This window comes from Acomys russatus, chromosome 7 (genome assembly GCF_903995435.1).
Source record: "Acomys russatus chromosome 7, mAcoRus1.1, whole genome shotgun sequence".
NCBI lineage: Eukaryota > Metazoa > Chordata > Mammalia > Rodentia > Muridae > Acomys > Acomys russatus.
The window spans coordinates 10,775,208-10,791,861 of record NC_067143.1 but is presented as its reverse complement, the minus strand read 5'-3'; the positions used below and the strand labels follow the sequence as shown (position 1 = coordinate 10,791,861).

The 16,654-nt window shown below is 40.8% G+C and overlaps 2 protein-coding genes across 2 annotated transcripts in view; one reads left to right on the top strand and one right to left on the bottom strand.

Annotated features, from left to right (window-relative positions):
- Positions 1 to 13,159, bottom strand: part of Gas2 (growth arrest specific 2) — a 130,807-nt gene extending 117,648 nt beyond the window's left edge. Inside the window, exon 1 of the mRNA XM_051148620.1 lies at positions 13,078 to 13,159. The gene's annotated coding sequence lies outside the window, so the exon portion shown is untranslated. The remainder of the gene's footprint in view (positions 1 to 13,077) is intronic.
- A 2,021-nt stretch (positions 13,160 to 15,180) lies between these two features.
- Fancf (FA complementation group F) lies at positions 15,181 to 16,302 on the top strand. The gene has a single exon (XM_051148619.1). The coding sequence runs from the start codon at positions 15,196 to 15,198 to the stop codon at positions 16,195 to 16,197; it is 1,002 nt and encodes a 333-aa protein (XP_051004576.1). The 5' UTR covers positions 15,181 to 15,195; the 3' UTR covers positions 16,198 to 16,302.
- The last annotated feature ends 352 nt before the right edge of the window (positions 16,303 to 16,654 follow it).

Below are 16,654 nucleotides of genomic sequence, written 5' to 3'. Positions count from 1 at the left end.
CTGTCTGGTTCACCTCTGAAGGACAGGGGCCTCTAGCTGAGTGTCGGGTTTCCACTTCCCACAGAGTCTGCAGCATGGCATCACCTTGTGAACTTCTCTATCCAGTGTGCATGACTGAAGCACTTAGGTACTTGCTGATCCCCAGAGAGCAAGTTTAAAATGGAATGAGGTATGCTCACAGCCCTTATCAGAAAACAAAACAAAACAACAACGACAACAACAACAACAAAAAAACCCCAAAACAAACAAAACCTAACTATCCCGTAAATCTACAATAGCAAGCACGTACAGCAGACAATTTTAGCTGCCTTTCAAAGTGCATTCTGCATTTATTATTGCTTCCATCTGGACGGGGTTTTTGCTTCAAAATATCCAGAAATGGCAACAGTTGTTTGCACGCAATGACAGTAGAGATAAAAAGAGAGAGAAAATGGAAAGACTAAGGATCCTGAAGGGTTTCATTTCAGTTAGATTTGCTATTGTAACTGTTGGTTCCACAGTCCTCCTTAGCACCCCAAAAGAAAGAAGAAAAGGATCCTTCCTCGAATGAAGAATGGATAGCATCTAAAACTGACACTGACAATAACAACAACAGAAACAAACAAAAATGACAACTTAGCCTTGTGATTTGCCGGGGGGGCGGCGGGGGGCGGGGATAACATTATTCCTCAGTTTGACCTGGTTTGAAATCAAAGAACCCTCCACAAGGCATTTTGAATTTCTGAACCTGTGCCCTTTACATGAAAAGTTTATAGCCTCGATAATTTTTTATGATCAAAATATCATCTCCAGTGAATGTTAAAGTATATGTTTTCAGGACATATCACAAGAGTTAAAAAAGTTTACCACCTTGAACTTTTAAAATCTTATATTCTATCCCACTTAGATAAAATAATCTTGTCTCATTATTCATTACTTCAGTTATAGTGGGTTCTGAGGTGTTTTTGCTGACTTGGGATAACACCAGACCTGGTTAGACAAAATAAGGATGCTTTCAAGGGCACTGAAGTAGCCTAATCACACACACTGCCTGCATCCCCATCGTCCATCCTTCCTATATTTTATGTTTTAAATTATGCATCATGTCAGTGTCTGACCTTCAAAGGCAGATACAATAGGAAAATCCCAGAAGCAACAGGGAACTTACATCTTCTTCCTCTCATACCTTATTGCTATGCTAAATACTTTCCTGCTGAAAGCAATATAGCACAGGGGTTCTGAAGAGGCATTGTGTTAGGTACTGTTTCCCTTTTATTGAAAATAGATTTCCTTTTCTCACATAATACATCTTCATTATGGTTTCACCTCCCTCCACTACTCCTAGTTCCTCCCCACCTCCCCTCCCATCCAGATCCACTCCCTTTCTGTCTCTCCTTACAAAACAAACAGGCTTCTAAGGAATAATAATAAAAGCTAACACATCAGAATGAGACAAAATAGACAACAAGAAAAAGAGCCCAAGAAGGCAGCATAAGAATCAGCGACCCACTCATTCACACACTCGGGAATCCCATAAAAATACTAAACTGGAAACTATTATATATATATAAAGAAATTGTATGTTTAAAAGAGAGAAGAAAGTGTCAAGAAGAGAGTATCAGAAAAAGAAAAAAGGAAAAGCTGACATGACACCAGCTCCACTTCTCTATGTTCAATGATTTGTGTATGTGTTGTCTTAAGCAATGGAGTCTAGCCATCAATTTGTGGAGAGCAACCTACAGTCTTGGGAACAGTATGGGTTGTTTAGGGGTTCCCACAGGACCATTTTGGCTGACAACTCAACTGAATATAATCCAATTCCAGTACTAGAAGCTCCAAGAGATGGCAAGTTAGGATTCTGTCTCCCCCATAATTTAGAGAATTCACTTCGATAACTTTCATATGTATATATTTCAGGAAGTTCCTACTGTATTAGGTTCCCACACTACACCTCAACTGGCCCTTGTTTTTAGCTGTCTCTTCCTGTACTCCCTTCCTTGTCCCCTCATCTCTTGACCTCTCCATTTATTCCTCCCATCTTCTGCCCACATGCATCCATGACTATATGTTATTTCTCTTTTCTAGGAAGACCTGCCCCTGCCCTGAGTCCCTTACTGTATTCCTAACCTCTGTTCCATAGATTGTAGTTTGGTTATCACTGATTTTACAACTAGTATCCACATATAAAGGAATATATAGCCATATTTGTTTGAGTCCAGACCACCTCCCTGGGATTCTTTATAGTCCTATCCATTTACTTGTGAATCTTGTGTTTTCTTTTCTTTTTTTTTAAATGGCTGAGTAATAATCCATTTTGTAAATATAACAATTTCATTTATCTTCTCCTCTATTTTGAGGGAAAAAATCTATATTATTTTGGCTACTATAAATAGAACAGTGAAAATAAATGAATGAATAAATATATAAATAAATTAGAACAGCAATAACTATGGCTGAGCAAGTGTCTCTGTGGTAGGATGATGTGTCCTTTGGGTATATGCTCAAGAGTGGTACAACTGAGTCTTAAGGTAGATCAATTCCCATCCTCCTGAGGAACTGCCTCACCAACTTCCATAGTGGCTACAGAAGCTGGCACACCCATCAGTGATGAGTGAATGTTGTTTCCCTTGCCACATAGTCATCAACATATGTCACTTGTTTTATGGACCTTAGTCATTTTGATGGGTGCAAGATAAAATCTCAAAATAGTTTTGATTTGCATTTTCCTGATGAATAGGAATATTGAACATTTCTTTTAGTTTCTCATGCATTTTAGATTTCTCTGTTGAGAATTTTGTTTAGATCTGTAGCCCATTTTTAAATTGGTTATTTATTGTCTTGATATCTAGCTTTTTTGTGTTCTTCATATATTTTGGGTATTAGCCTTCTATCAGACATGTAGTTGGTAAAAAATCTTTTCCCATTCTCTAGGCTGCCACTTTGTTCAAATGACAGTGTGCTTTGCACTACAAAAGCTTTTCAGTTTCACAAACCATTTAATAATTGTTGATCTTCCTGTCTGCATTATTGGTGTTCTGTTCAGAAATTCTTCCATGTCAATGAGTTGAAGGTTATCCCCACTTTTTCTTCTATCAGATTCAGTGTTATTTCGATTTATGTTGAGGTCTTTGATCCATTCGGAGTTGAGTTTCGTGCAAGGTGGTAAGTATGGGTCTATTTGGATTCTTCTACATGCTGTCATCCATTTATTGAAGATGGTGTCTTTTGGATCCACTGTGTATTTTTTTTGCTTCTTCATAAAAAAAAAAAAAATCACATGTCCATAGGTGTGTGGATTTATGTTTGGGTCTTCAATTTAAAGCCATTGATCAGTGTGTCTGTTTTAATGCTGCTATTACTATAGCTCTGTAATAACTGTAACTGTACAATTGAGGATAAGGATACCTCAAGCAGTTCTTTTAGCTTTCCTGGGTATTTTGTTTCCATATAAAGCTAAAAATTGTCCGTTCAAGAACTATAAAGGATTGTGTTGGAATTTTTATGGGGATTTCAATGAACCTGTAGATTGACTTACCCATTTTTACTATGCTAATCCTACCAATCCATGAGCATGGGAGATTTTTCCACCTTCAGATATCTTCTCCAATTTCCTTCTTATATATCTTAAAGTTTTTATCATACAAGTCTTTTACTTTCTTAGTTAGAATTACTCCCATTTGTTTTGTATTGAGCCTATTGTAAAAGCTGTTGGTTCCCTATTTCTTTCTCAGACTATTTGTCATTTGGTTTTTGTGAGTTAATTCTGTGTCCACCTACTTTGCTGAAAGTGTTTATCAGCTGCAGGAGTAGAATGTTAGAATTTTTAAGGGTCACTTATGCATGCTATCATGGCATCTGGAAATAACTATGCATGTTCCTTTCTAATTTGTATCCACTTGATAAACTTCAGTTGTCTTAGTTGCTCTTGCTAAGACTTTAAGTACTATATAGAATAGGTATGGAAAAATTGGACAATCTTGCCTTGTTTCAGCTTTTAATAAAATTACGTTGTTTCTCTCCATTATGTTGATATCGGCTATTGGCTTGCTGCTAATTGTCATTATTATGTTGGGGCATGTCCCTTGTATCCCTATTTTCTCCAACGATTTTGTGAGGGGTTATTAGATTTTATCTAATGGGTTATATGATGGGTTATTAGATGCAGCCTTTCCTGCATCTAATGAGATAGATGATCATGTAGTTTCTTTCAGTGTGTTTATATGGTAGATTACATATATTGATTCATGTATCTTAAACCATCCCTCTATCTTTGGGACAAAGTGTACTTGATCATGGCAGATGATTTTTCTGATGTGTTCTTAGGGATATTTTACAAGTGTTTTATTGAGTATTTTTGCATCCATGTTCATAAGAAAATTGGCATGTAATTCTTTTTCTTTGCTGGTTTTTTATGTGGTTTGGGTAGTAACTGTGGCCTCAAAAAATGAACTGGGCAACATTCCTTATGTTTCTTCTTTGGGGAATAATTTGAGAAGTATTGGCATTAACTCTTCTTTGAAGGTCTAAATGAATTCTGAGCTAAAATCTGGTCCTGCTGTTTTGGTTTTGTTTTTCTTTTGGGGCTGGGAGATTTCTAATTGTTGCTTCTATTTCACTGGGGATTATAGGTCTGTTTAAATTCCTTACCTGATCTTGATTTAACTTTGGTAAGTGGTTACCTATCTAGAAAACTATCCATTTCTTTTAGATTCTGCAATTTGGTGGAGTACAGCTTTTTAAAAATGTCTTATGATTCTCTGGAGTGTCTTGACTGCTAATGTGGAAAGATTCTGCCCATGTGGGAATCACGATACCCTAAGCAGGCAGTCCGGAGCAGTGTCAAGAGTTGAGAAACTGAACTAAGCACAAGCAAACAAACATCTACACATTTATGTGTTTCTCTTTGTTTTTGTCTGTGGAAGTCGTGTGAATACCTACTAGAATTACTGCCTTGAATTCCCCTCCATGATGGACTGTAAACTAGAATTGTAAGCCTGATAAACCCTTTCCTCCCACAAGTTGCTTTTGGTCAGGATTTTAGCCTAACAACAGAAATAAAACTAGAACAGACATCAAATAGTGTTTTTTCTTAGTTTGCTCAGTACATATAAGAATTTCCATTGAATTTTTGCGTTTGTCAAAAATCAGTATTCTTCTTTATGTATTCCAACCACTCACTTGGAAAGTTTCCAAAGATAACCTGTTCAACTCAGATTCTTTACAATAGGAAGCCAGATCCCACTGATGGCACTATAACCTACCTGAGAGGAAGGGGGTGAAGAAAGTGTCTTTCTTAAAGAGATTAAAAATATCAACCTGTTTGTCCAGGGCAGTTCATTTATTCTGTGACTTGTGGGATGAGATATAGCTTTCCTACTTAAGCTGGAATTAAGTATGAAAACATTTTCCTTCATTATATATTTTATACCTTGTTTCTAAATCTATTTTGAATATATATATATATATATATATATATATATATATATATATATATATATATATATATATCCATCCATCCATCCCTAATTCTGAGATGCTCAATGCTAATAAATATTTTCATGCTATTTTTTATGTCCATAACATTGCCTATCTTGCCACTGAATTCCCAGCACACTGAACATCATGAGGCATAGAACAGACACTGCATGTATAATCACTGAATAAATGAATGTCACAGATAACAGTAACATAGAAATTTTAACACTATTGTTATTCTTTTATTGATTACTTCCAATTTTGTAAATTGAAACTCAGAGTAGAAAACTCATTTTAAAATAATGTTACAGGTGATGATCTCATTCCATGATGATAAACATTTTATGTGGTAAAATATGAATAGAGTTCACTAAAAGAGATACAAGTGTGGCTGGTGTATTAGACTTATGAGGTCAACCTGTGTCACTTATCACTTTATCTAAAAACAAAGTTGATTTGGACCCAAGGTTTAATCTTGACTCATGTAATATGACTGCAATGAACTGCATGGTAATATTTCTACCACAATGGATGGTTCTCAATCTTTTCATGTATGATTCAAAATCAGAAGAAATGCATTATGGAACAGTTCCAAAACCACACATTCAGACTTATGTGGCCACAACCAGTAGTTACGTCTAAGTTATTGTACTCTGGTATTTTTCTCCTTGGCATTACTCTGGTCTCCTTTGTGTCACCTCCATTGAAAAGCAGCACTCTTGTAGACGGTTAAATTTGTTTAATAAGCCACAGCTCAAATAGTGTAAGAAAATTGAACTCATGAGGAAATCAGTCAAAATTGAGGAAAGTATCAATGAACAGATAGCCTCATTATAAAACTTAAAGCATCTTGTGTATATGTCAATCACAGGCAATTTGGACATGATATATTTTTACAAAATCCTAAATGTCTTATACCTTCACAGCTCTCAATCTTAACTGATACTAGCAAGAAAGATATCTCATGCTTTAATTTCCTGTTCCAGAAGTTTGTTCATCTAGACTTCTAGATCGTCACCTCTCTGAGATTCTCTTTGGACCCTGTGAGGAGTTGTCTCGTGTCTCCTCTGAGAACTTAACATTTTCTTTGATTTTTCCATCTATCTCATCTACTAAACTATGAGTTTGAGGAAGCAGGGATGACGGCTAGAGAACGAAAACTACAAGAGAAAGTGGGTATGAGACTGTATGATTCAATATGTCTTTACCATGGTATCCAATGTGAGCTTGTTGAACAGTTGGCTGCATGAATAAGTGAAGCACAGAACCTCTGGGTTTCTGAATCAAGGAAGATGTTGCACAGTGGAAGGGGCATGAAGAGGCATCTAAGCCTCTTGGTGGAAATAACATAATTATTAACTTTACATCTTTATTGATAGAACAAGTGACAGTATGAGCTAGTTTTCTTCTCTCTCATGTTTCCTGAAACTCTCATTCATGACGACATTAAACCAGCTCCCTTTTGGTTATGGGACAGACCACTTATAATGATTTAAAAAATTCCATTATCAAATTATGAGAAACATTTCCATTATAGGAACTCAGACATTTCCCAAACGTAGAACCCTTCCCCACTGCTGACTTACACAATACATTTGGAGTAGGGACTTTTAAAATGAGTTAATTTGGTATTTGTTGCACCAACTAGTAGACCAGGAAAAATACTGAAAAGAGTAGAACTCTAAACCTAAAGTGAGGGAGCTTCACAGGAAAGTGGGGAGGGCAGTGGATCTTTGATAAAGAAACCATTGCCCACCTGCTGTGACCAGTAACCACTGGCATTTAGAGTCATTTGCAATGAAACTCTGTCAGCCACTACCCCTGCCAAGGATGTCAAGAAGTAGAAGAAATACCTTGCACTAGTCATGGTGGTCACAGCCCTTGACATCATGAATTGAAGACCAAATTTGGAAATACACAAAATGGGGTTTGAGCTCTAGCTCCTTTGCTAAACTTTATCTACAAAGAGGGATTAAGTATGCCACCTTCTGACAGGCATGTCTTAAGGGTCACATAAAATAAGACTTATAAAATGGTGTACTGTCTGATGACTAATTACCTCCATTTTATACAGCAAACCCCTGCAGTAATGATAGTGCCATCCTTCAAAACAGAGAATCAGAACACAGTAGACTTTTCTCCATCTCCCCTGTTTCATTTCCTCTTAGGCATGGTCTGATCATTCCCTCACTCACCCAGCTTTGTTGTGCCAGGCACTCACTATATAAAGGCAAGGGTTAGATCCCTGCTGACAAGGAGCTCACACTGTCCTAAGAGAAAATGTCTTAAAGAGTTTATGTGGTATCACACATCAACTAAGCAGGCTAAGCTGGGCATGGCCGAGTGGCACACACCTATAGTGCTAACACTAGGGCAGCAGAGGCATCAGAGTCAGAATCTTCAGGCCACCTGGGTTAACCTTGCCTTAAAAAAAAAAAAAAAAATGGGATGCAGTATTCAACACATGGCTCAAATGCTTTTCTCTGCCTTCACATGGACCATCTGCTTCAAATGTTACAGGATACTCTCTGCAGCATCCCTTAGAACTGTTTTCCCTTTTTATTGCAAACATTTAATTTTTTTGAGAGTATCTCTTATACTTAAATATTGTCAATTAGCAAAGAAATAATTCTATAAGAATGTTACCCTCCAATGAAATGCATCTGCAATATTGTAAATTTTATTTTAATCACTTGTTGGCTGGTTTCAGGCAGTTTATTTTGAAATACCAGGAATCTCTGGTGAGAACATTCCTTGACAGTAATGCTATTAGCAGACCAGGCCAATCTCAGAACCCAGATTAGGTCTGGAAGTAATTAAATCCAGCAACTTTCATGACAACTTCTTACTGTATTTGCTATTTTGTGAACGACTAATTAGAAAAATTATGTTCATCTATCATTGTGAAAAGGTGAATTAACGTGAGTTTGTGTGTGTGTGTGTACATGCTCTTTTCAATTTCTATTTGCTTTGAAATATACACATATATATAATCTCTTAGGACATTTTAGGCTATATGTCTGGAAATTTTAGCCACCCAGAAAAAAAGAAGGCTGAGAAATAATGAAAAAAATGTGCCTAAAGAATCCACATAAAAGTTTTGGAGACTTGAAAATGTAACAGACACTTAAAAGTTATTGAACCAGAAACAAAAACTCCTGGCAGGTGCTCATTCAAGCAGCATACAATAACCACTGGACAACAATGAAGGCACACAGAGAGTGTCACATAGGTATATGAAATCCTACTTCCAATTCAAAACAACTCATTTTTAAAATGCTTCTTTTTTTTTTTTTTTTTTTTTTTTTGTCTTACTCAACCATCAATGGGGGAAAAAGCAAGCAAGCAAATGAGAAAGAAAGAAAAAGTCATTAAGTATAACAGGAAAATTAAATGTGCAAAAGGTATTCTAAGGTCTTCACTACCTGGGTTCATGTTCCAACACTCCACCATGCCCACACTGCTACAGAAGGCTTTTTCACCTGTAATTAACTAATTGCATCATGGGATGATTTCACAGTGCTGATCATAAAATCGTCGTAATGATGACTTTGCCACAGACTGACAGCACACATGTCAATGGTAGGTCTCCGAAAACACATTCATTAAAGTACTCATCACTGTGTTGATGAATGCTGATAGAAAATGCTATGACTCACAAATTCACATGACTTATAAAAATGGCTGAGAACTTGGGCATCTGTACCTGCTGAGGTCTTGTCAGAAAATAAGGGCAGATTCATGAGAAATTGTGAAAATAATTAAACAGTAGGACATTTACAAGACTCTGGGCAAGGTAAAAGCACTCCACAAGGCATGGGAGCACACACAGGGAGCCCAGAGGACTGCCAGAGGGAATGGCCTGCAGTCTCAGCAGGCAGAGCCCACCTGTGGTCCTCTTGCTTGTTTGCTCAGACAGGAGGAGGCAGGGGGCACATATATTGGCAAAAAGGAAGGAAAGTGGTTAATTTTCTCCCCTTCTATCTACAAAAACCTATATCAGATTATCTGAAACACAATGTACTTTCCATTTCCATGTGGTGTGGCTTCTGGCTTATGTTAGAGCAATGTTTCCAGGCTTTTCACATCCAGACAAGAGACACTCAGTAAGGAACATTTGAGAGGCATATAAGAAGTACTAGGATTAAGGGGGAAAAAAGAAAACTCTGTAGAATAATAAAATGATTTTAGGTGGCTACGAAACAATAGGCTCATTAGGACACTATCATCACCTATCTCTTTTACTTCCTGTATGTTCACCATCCATCACCCTCCCATGTCCTTCCTCTCACTGGTCCCTACTATCTGCATTAGTTACCTTTCTGCTGCTGCAGTAAAATACCATGACCTACACAACATACGGAAAAGAGAGTTTAACCTGGCCTTTGGTGTCAGAGGGGTAGAGTCCATCACAGCAGGAAGCTGGCTGCTCACATTTCAACAGCACACAGGAAGCAGAGAAAAGGAACAGGAAGCTAGAGAGGTTACAAACCTTCAAAGCTCTCCCCAGCTCAGATTTAATTCTTCTTCCAGCAAGGCGCCACTTCCTAAAGGTTCTAAAACCTCCGCGAATAGAGCTACCTACCGGGATGGGCAATGGAAGACAATTCGAATCAAACCATAGCACGGCTCTCCTAAACAAATGCCCTTCTACCTTCATGTTATATAGAACATATTTATGTAGTTCTTTAATCTAGAGTCTGCACAGTAGGGAAAACAGGCAATATGTACCTTTCTAAGCTGAGTTTGATATGTTTAGCTTAACATGATGATCTTCAGTCCCATCTACTTTCCTGAAAATGACATAATCCAGATGGCAGACATCTTGGCTGATTCCACATCAAACATGAATAAGAACGTAGAATGAAGCTTTTAAATGGAAATTTATATAAAAATTCCCAAGACTTAAAACTATTTTTAATGTATGCTTTATTCATATGTGCACATTGTGTGTGTGTGTGTGTGTGTATGTACACATTGTTTGGTGAATGAGTGTTAAGTGTACAGATAGATATACCCATGTGTACACATGTAGAGGTAGGAGGAAGTTGTTGGGTATCTTTCTCAAACTTCCCATTACTGCCTTGAGTCAAGATTTCTTACTGAATTAAAAGATCACATTTTCTTTTGCTAGGTCAATAAGCTCCTGAGATCACCTGTTCGCTCCACCCCAATATCTGTGTTGAAGGCATGCATAGCCATGCCTATTTTTTACTAAGGACTCAACCTTATGTCCTCATGCTGGCACAGAAGAGTTTTTACTCCCTGCACTATATCCCTGGGCTCTAAAAGTATACTTTTTAAAAATATTGATTTTTTAAGTTTGAGCAGATCATTCATATTTCCTGATGATGACTTTTTGATGGAGTTCACAGAGGTAGACCAGGAATAGCTATTTGGGAGAGCTAAATCTATCCCAGGAGAAGGTAATCAGCCTCTGAACCTGTACCATTCAGGTCTCTCCACAGCACTGACATTGTAGTCAGTCAATCTCTGCAGACACAGCTTCTGTTCAGGAGATCTGTTCACAGTTCTATCAGCTCTTGTCCATGTTTTCAGAACCTATTACTTAGCAGAGCACTCACTTCCACTAGGCCAAAAGCTCAGAAAGCAACTTGAGCCTATAGGAGACTTTGCCTCATCTCACTGAACCTGCCTCTCTGACATACCTACCAATCTATTTTAAATTTGCTTTTATTCTTTATTCTGTGAAACTATAAAAAACTTAATGAATGTGCTTTCACATTAGAACAGGGAATTTGTGATTATTGAAACGTGTGTTCCTGGACCATTGTCACTCAAATGGCTCCAGAACATAAAGTATCTATTATTCCCCCCATGCAACAAAAACAGAACAACAACAACAAAAAATCACTTCATATTTTTGAGAATCATCAGTAACCAGAAATGACAGCACTAGCAGCACTGTTTGTCTAATGGCATTCAGAATTTAAGACACATGTGATTCCACTTACATCAAACTTCTTTCTGGTCCCCTTGAAAGCATTTGTGAAGCTAAATGGTACTGTTTCAATGTGGATGAATTTCAAACCCAAGCAAACTTTTCTTAGCACGGATTTCAGTGTTGGTGCAGCTCTAACCGTCATGGTGGGGAAGGCTTCAGGGCAGAGGCCTGAGGCAGTTGGTCACACTGTCAGCAGTCAGGAACAACAGAGCAGACAAGCACCTAGGGCCAAGTTTTAAGATCTCAAGGGCCACCGAGTAATTTCCTTCAGGAAGGCTTGACCACCTAAAGGTTGCTTTTCCTTCTGCTAAAAGGTCTTATCCATGTGTGATGTTGATTGAGCCAAGATGTCTGTCATTTGGATTATGGTGTTTTTCAGGAAAGCAGAGGGGACTGGAGATCATTGTGTTAAGGTAGATAACATCACCTCACCTTCTGTCACCCTCCACTGGTGACAAAGTATTCAAACAAAACACAAGATCCATATGGGGGATCTTTCACATTCCAACAAAGGCAGCACTTAAGTGACTGACTGTGATGGGGGCAGGTGGGCACACTGGTTAGAAGGATGATTTCCGTCCTTGATAGGACAAAGCAGAATGGTGCAGAAATTTTCCCACACTCTTAAAAGTAGATCTAATTAAAATGTACTGTCTATTTCTGGAATTTATCCATTCAATTGTTTCAGACCATGGGTGGCTGTGGGTAGCTAGAACTGTGTAAAACAAAGCTGTGGGTAAGGCAGGATGAGTGGGCAGCACTGCACAGAGTGACAAGAGCAGATACCAGATAGACTTGCTTTCACTGGCCTCTCGGCTATACAATTGGTTATTGCCTATCTTGGTTATCGCATATCTTAAAGCAAGCCTCCAAACTATACCCGGTAAGAAATAATATCAACCCAAAACCTCAAATCAAAATATTCTGTTGAACAGTGTTTAATGAGCAGCATAGCAGCAAGAGCAAACAGTACAGGAGCCAACTGCATCTCTCTTTGATAAAGTCTCCTCTCCTACTGCCCACCAGAATGCCGATGGTTGCTGTTCTGTATTTGCAAAGAGTAGACCTGGAAGGAGACCATGCCAAGGCCTCTACACTGAAGAAGTACATATTAACAAACTCAAATCAGCCCCAGTTTATTAGCCACACATTATAAGACAGGGCTTGTATTAGCTAGGTACCTTTAAATTAAATAAATTAAAAAAAAAAAAACCTCAAAATTATCAAATGCAATTTGAAATATAGAGAGTTCCACACTTGGAAGCCGATTCAGCTTAAGGAGTGTACGTTCAAATTTTCTTGTCGAGAGAGAAAGTCTCATGAACATGCCTGGTGTTCAGCTTCGACTCACTACAGACTTTAGAATAAGAAAAATTTTCTGAATCCCTTAGGTCTAAATGATGGCAGTTACTTCCTCCGGCCATTACTGCACTTATTTTAGTTAGTAGAAAACGCTATGTAGAGAGACGCTTAAGGCTAGACTTCTAGACTAATTGATAATTAAAACAGGTTTCGTTAATGTGATCGGTTCGCCTTCTCTGACCCTGCCTGTGGAACTGAGCTAGCGCCAATATCCCAAAGCATGATGTCAGTAATGGAATATGCGCATTAGTTTCTTTCTGATGCTATGATAAAACATCATGACCAGGACAACTTACAGAAGAGTTTATTTAAGCTTACGGCTCCAGGGTTCCAGGGGGACAGGAGTCCATTACGGCCAGAGGCAAGGTTAACAGGAGACAAGCATGGCAGCAGAAGCAGGAAGCTGATCGCCTACAAACATGAAACAGGAAAAGATGAAACTGGAAGGAGGTGAGGCATTACGCTCTCAAAGCCCATCCTAATCACACACTCTCCCCGGCAGAGCCTCACCTCTTACACCTTCTCGAAAAGTGTTATCAACTACTGACCTCGCAATCAAATACCAGAGCCTACGGAGGATGTCTCTTAGAGAAACACCACAGAATACACATTGAGTCAGCAACAAAAATCCGCACCAGTGCTACATATACGATCGCCATCCTCTCCAGAGCCCTCTGAAGTGGGAGCCTTGTGAAAGCATCTTTTCTCTCTTAGTTGTTTATGTTGCTCAGCTCCTGTGGTTTGAACAAACTGCTATTTTAATAAAAGTTTTCTAATACTGGGCTTCCTACATAGCAGGAATTTGTAGAGCGTAAGCAGCAAGTGGAAGGATGTTCTGGCATTGCCAGCGCATGGGATACACATCTCACAGTGACATTTTAACTTTTGTGATTCCTCTCACTTGATTTGCCACTATCCCTTGATGGTGCAAGTGTCCTTTTGTGGCCTAAATCAAAGATCAGTGCACAAAATCTCCCAGCACTCTCCTACCCATTTCCAGCTGCTCTTTAAAAATATACTTGTAATTTTTTAAACTCACAGAATCTGATTTGGACTATACTTCAGTGGGTCAGGAGTCCTAATTTCTGCCACAAGTGCATAGGTTTCTGGAAATTAACCTTACTTACCATCACTCAACCTTTAGATGAATTTTTGCCAACTTAAATGGAATATTGGTTCCAACTCCAAAATAGTGCCTTCTTCCAATGGGAAACCATCATAGGCATGCATATCTACTTAATAAAAATGTCACTGTGAAATAAATACTCACTGTGGGGCTGAGATTTAACATAGAATCAGGTGTGAGGAGGTAGCAGAGAGCATGGAGCTGGTGAGATTTCTGTGCCCTGTACCAGTGACCTGGAAAAGACAATGGTTTAGGACTTCTTCCTCATCCTTTTTTACATCTGGTTTTCACTCTGGCAACATAAGGCTTATTAACGGTTCCTATGGCCCCAGGGCTTTTTCAGAGTGTATCCCTGTGGGCATTCGGTTGAAAGAGGGTTTAATGGGGCGTTCCCAAATACCCAAGGTCTAGTGACTCTTGTCTACCAGATAGGAGGCTGTTAGTCAAAGTCTCTCTAAATGGAATGTTATCGTTTTCCTGTGGAGCAGGATAGCATGTATTGCTTTAGTCCTGTACTCAATACTCTATACCACCTGACTTCAGCTAAAAGGTGGGTTGCTCCACTGGTTCTAATTCCTAAAACACCCATCATAGAGTTAGGGAGAAAAAAAATCACAAGACCAAACAATATAGCCTGGGCTCATGGATAAAAACTAAACAAAACCGGTCTAACTTTATGCTCTGATAAGAAAGCCCAGATTTTTGCAGAGTCTGACATAAATAACAGGGTTAGTTTGAGCTTAAACTTTCAGGGCAGTAATGACAGTTACTAGGTTAGTAGAGGCAAGAGGATTGCACACTGAAAGGCTACCTGCACAAATTTGTGAGAGGTTTCCTCAGAATCAGTTAAGTTAAATGAGTAAAAAGGGAAAAAAGCCTGGGCATGCAGCTCTGTGGTAGCCGGCTTGCCCAGTGTATGAGGTACACAGGTACCAGGAAAATGGGCCATTTAAGAGCTTTGGGCTCCCATGCAGAGCACAGGACCACTGCTAATTACGATGTTCGTCAAGCCTTTCCAGGGAAGCGTCCAACGTGTCTACCACGGGCATTTTCAAAGCAAAGGGGCACGTAAAGGCCTTGCGCACGAACATCCACTCACGCTTTCTCTCACAGGCCCAGCGTGGAAGCTAGCAACTCCCCACCAGTTCATTTCCAGCGCCAATGGACCCGGAAACGCTGTTGCGAGACTGACACGGGAATCGCCCAATGGCAGGCAATAGAGAGGCGGGCCCTCGAGCGCACGCCCAATCAGTTCGCGTCCTGGAGGATCAGGGTGGAAGCAGCCACCATGGAGCCGCTCGTGCAGAATCTGGAGCATTTCTCAGACCTGCTGGCCGTGTCGTGCGGGACGCTGGTGCGCACGTGGGATGCGGCGACCGTGCGCAGGGCGCTGCAGTGGGCGCGTTATCTGCTCCACGTGTACCGACGCTTCGCGGGCCGCGGACGCGCGCGGGAGGCGATCGAAAGGCGGCTCCATGCGCTGGGCGGGCCACTGGGGCTGCGCAGCTTCGCTGCCCTGGAGTCTGGGGACGCGCGGCTCGCTCTCCGCCTGCTGCGGAACCGCGCGCTCGCGCCCGCCGCCGCCCACGCACTGCCGAGCTTGCTCTTCCCGGGCCCTGCCGCGGACAAAGAAGACGACCTGCCGCAGTCGCGCTTGGCCCTCCTGGCTCGCCGGGGGAGCGCGCTACACCTGCTCTCCCGCCTCGGCGGGGACGCGCCCAGGGCCGCGCTGCTGCGCACGCACGCGGAGTTGCTGTTCGCGCGCCTGCGCGAGCAGGGCGGGGCTGACTCCACGGCAGCACGCAAGCTCCTTGAGACGCTGTGGGCCCGTGGGCCCCGGGAGCACGTGCTCAGCGTGGTGGGCGAAGCGCTGCTGCCCGAGGCTGCCCTGGACCCTGCGGGTGCGGATGACACACAGAAACTGCTGCGCTGGCTCCTAGAAAGCCCCGAGGTCTTGGCTGTTTTCTGCCGCCAGCTGCCCGCTGAGCGCCTGGCCTCCGTGGCGGGCCACCACCCAGCACTGTCTCGAGCCTACTTGGACCTGCTCACAGCCTGGGCCAGGCGGCTGCGCTATGACCTGCAGAAGGGCGCCTGGGTTCCCGAGCAGCCAGAGGACGGGCCCTGGGAGGAGCTTTGCCTAAAGCTGAAGAGCTTGTGCCAGGAACAACCATCCCTGCAGGAAGAGGTGTTGTCAAAACTGCGCTCCTGCAAGGAGCTTGATGGAGATTTCGAGGTTCCCGGAATGAGCATCTGGACAGACCTCCTGCTGGTCCTGTCTGCTGGTGCTTGAGTATGGAAACAAGAGGGGTGAGGTTCTCAGGGCCCAGGCAGAGCATCTGGACAGACCGCTCCCATGGAGGGAACAGCAAGCATACTCCTCAACTGAGCCTCTGAGAGCATTGACTATACAGTTTACAAAATGTTGGTGTTCTAACCACTGCCCCGTAGTACATGTTCCCAAAACCTAATTAATTAGGTTCCAGTTTTAAGTGGTTCATAATACAAATAATAAATATTTTTAAGTGATGTCTGAGTTTTCTAGATACTGGAAATCGTGTTGATTCCATTCAGTTTATATATCCAGGACCTTGCCCATGTTAGTGTCACCGTTGAGCCATATCTCCACTCTTGGAAATAATTGTAAGGTCATGGAGTTTTCAGCTTGTTTTCTTTACGGCTAATTTGTAAGAATACCAAAAAACATGCATCTTTAAAAGAAAAAGCAGCTTTAAATTTTCCAAGAAGGT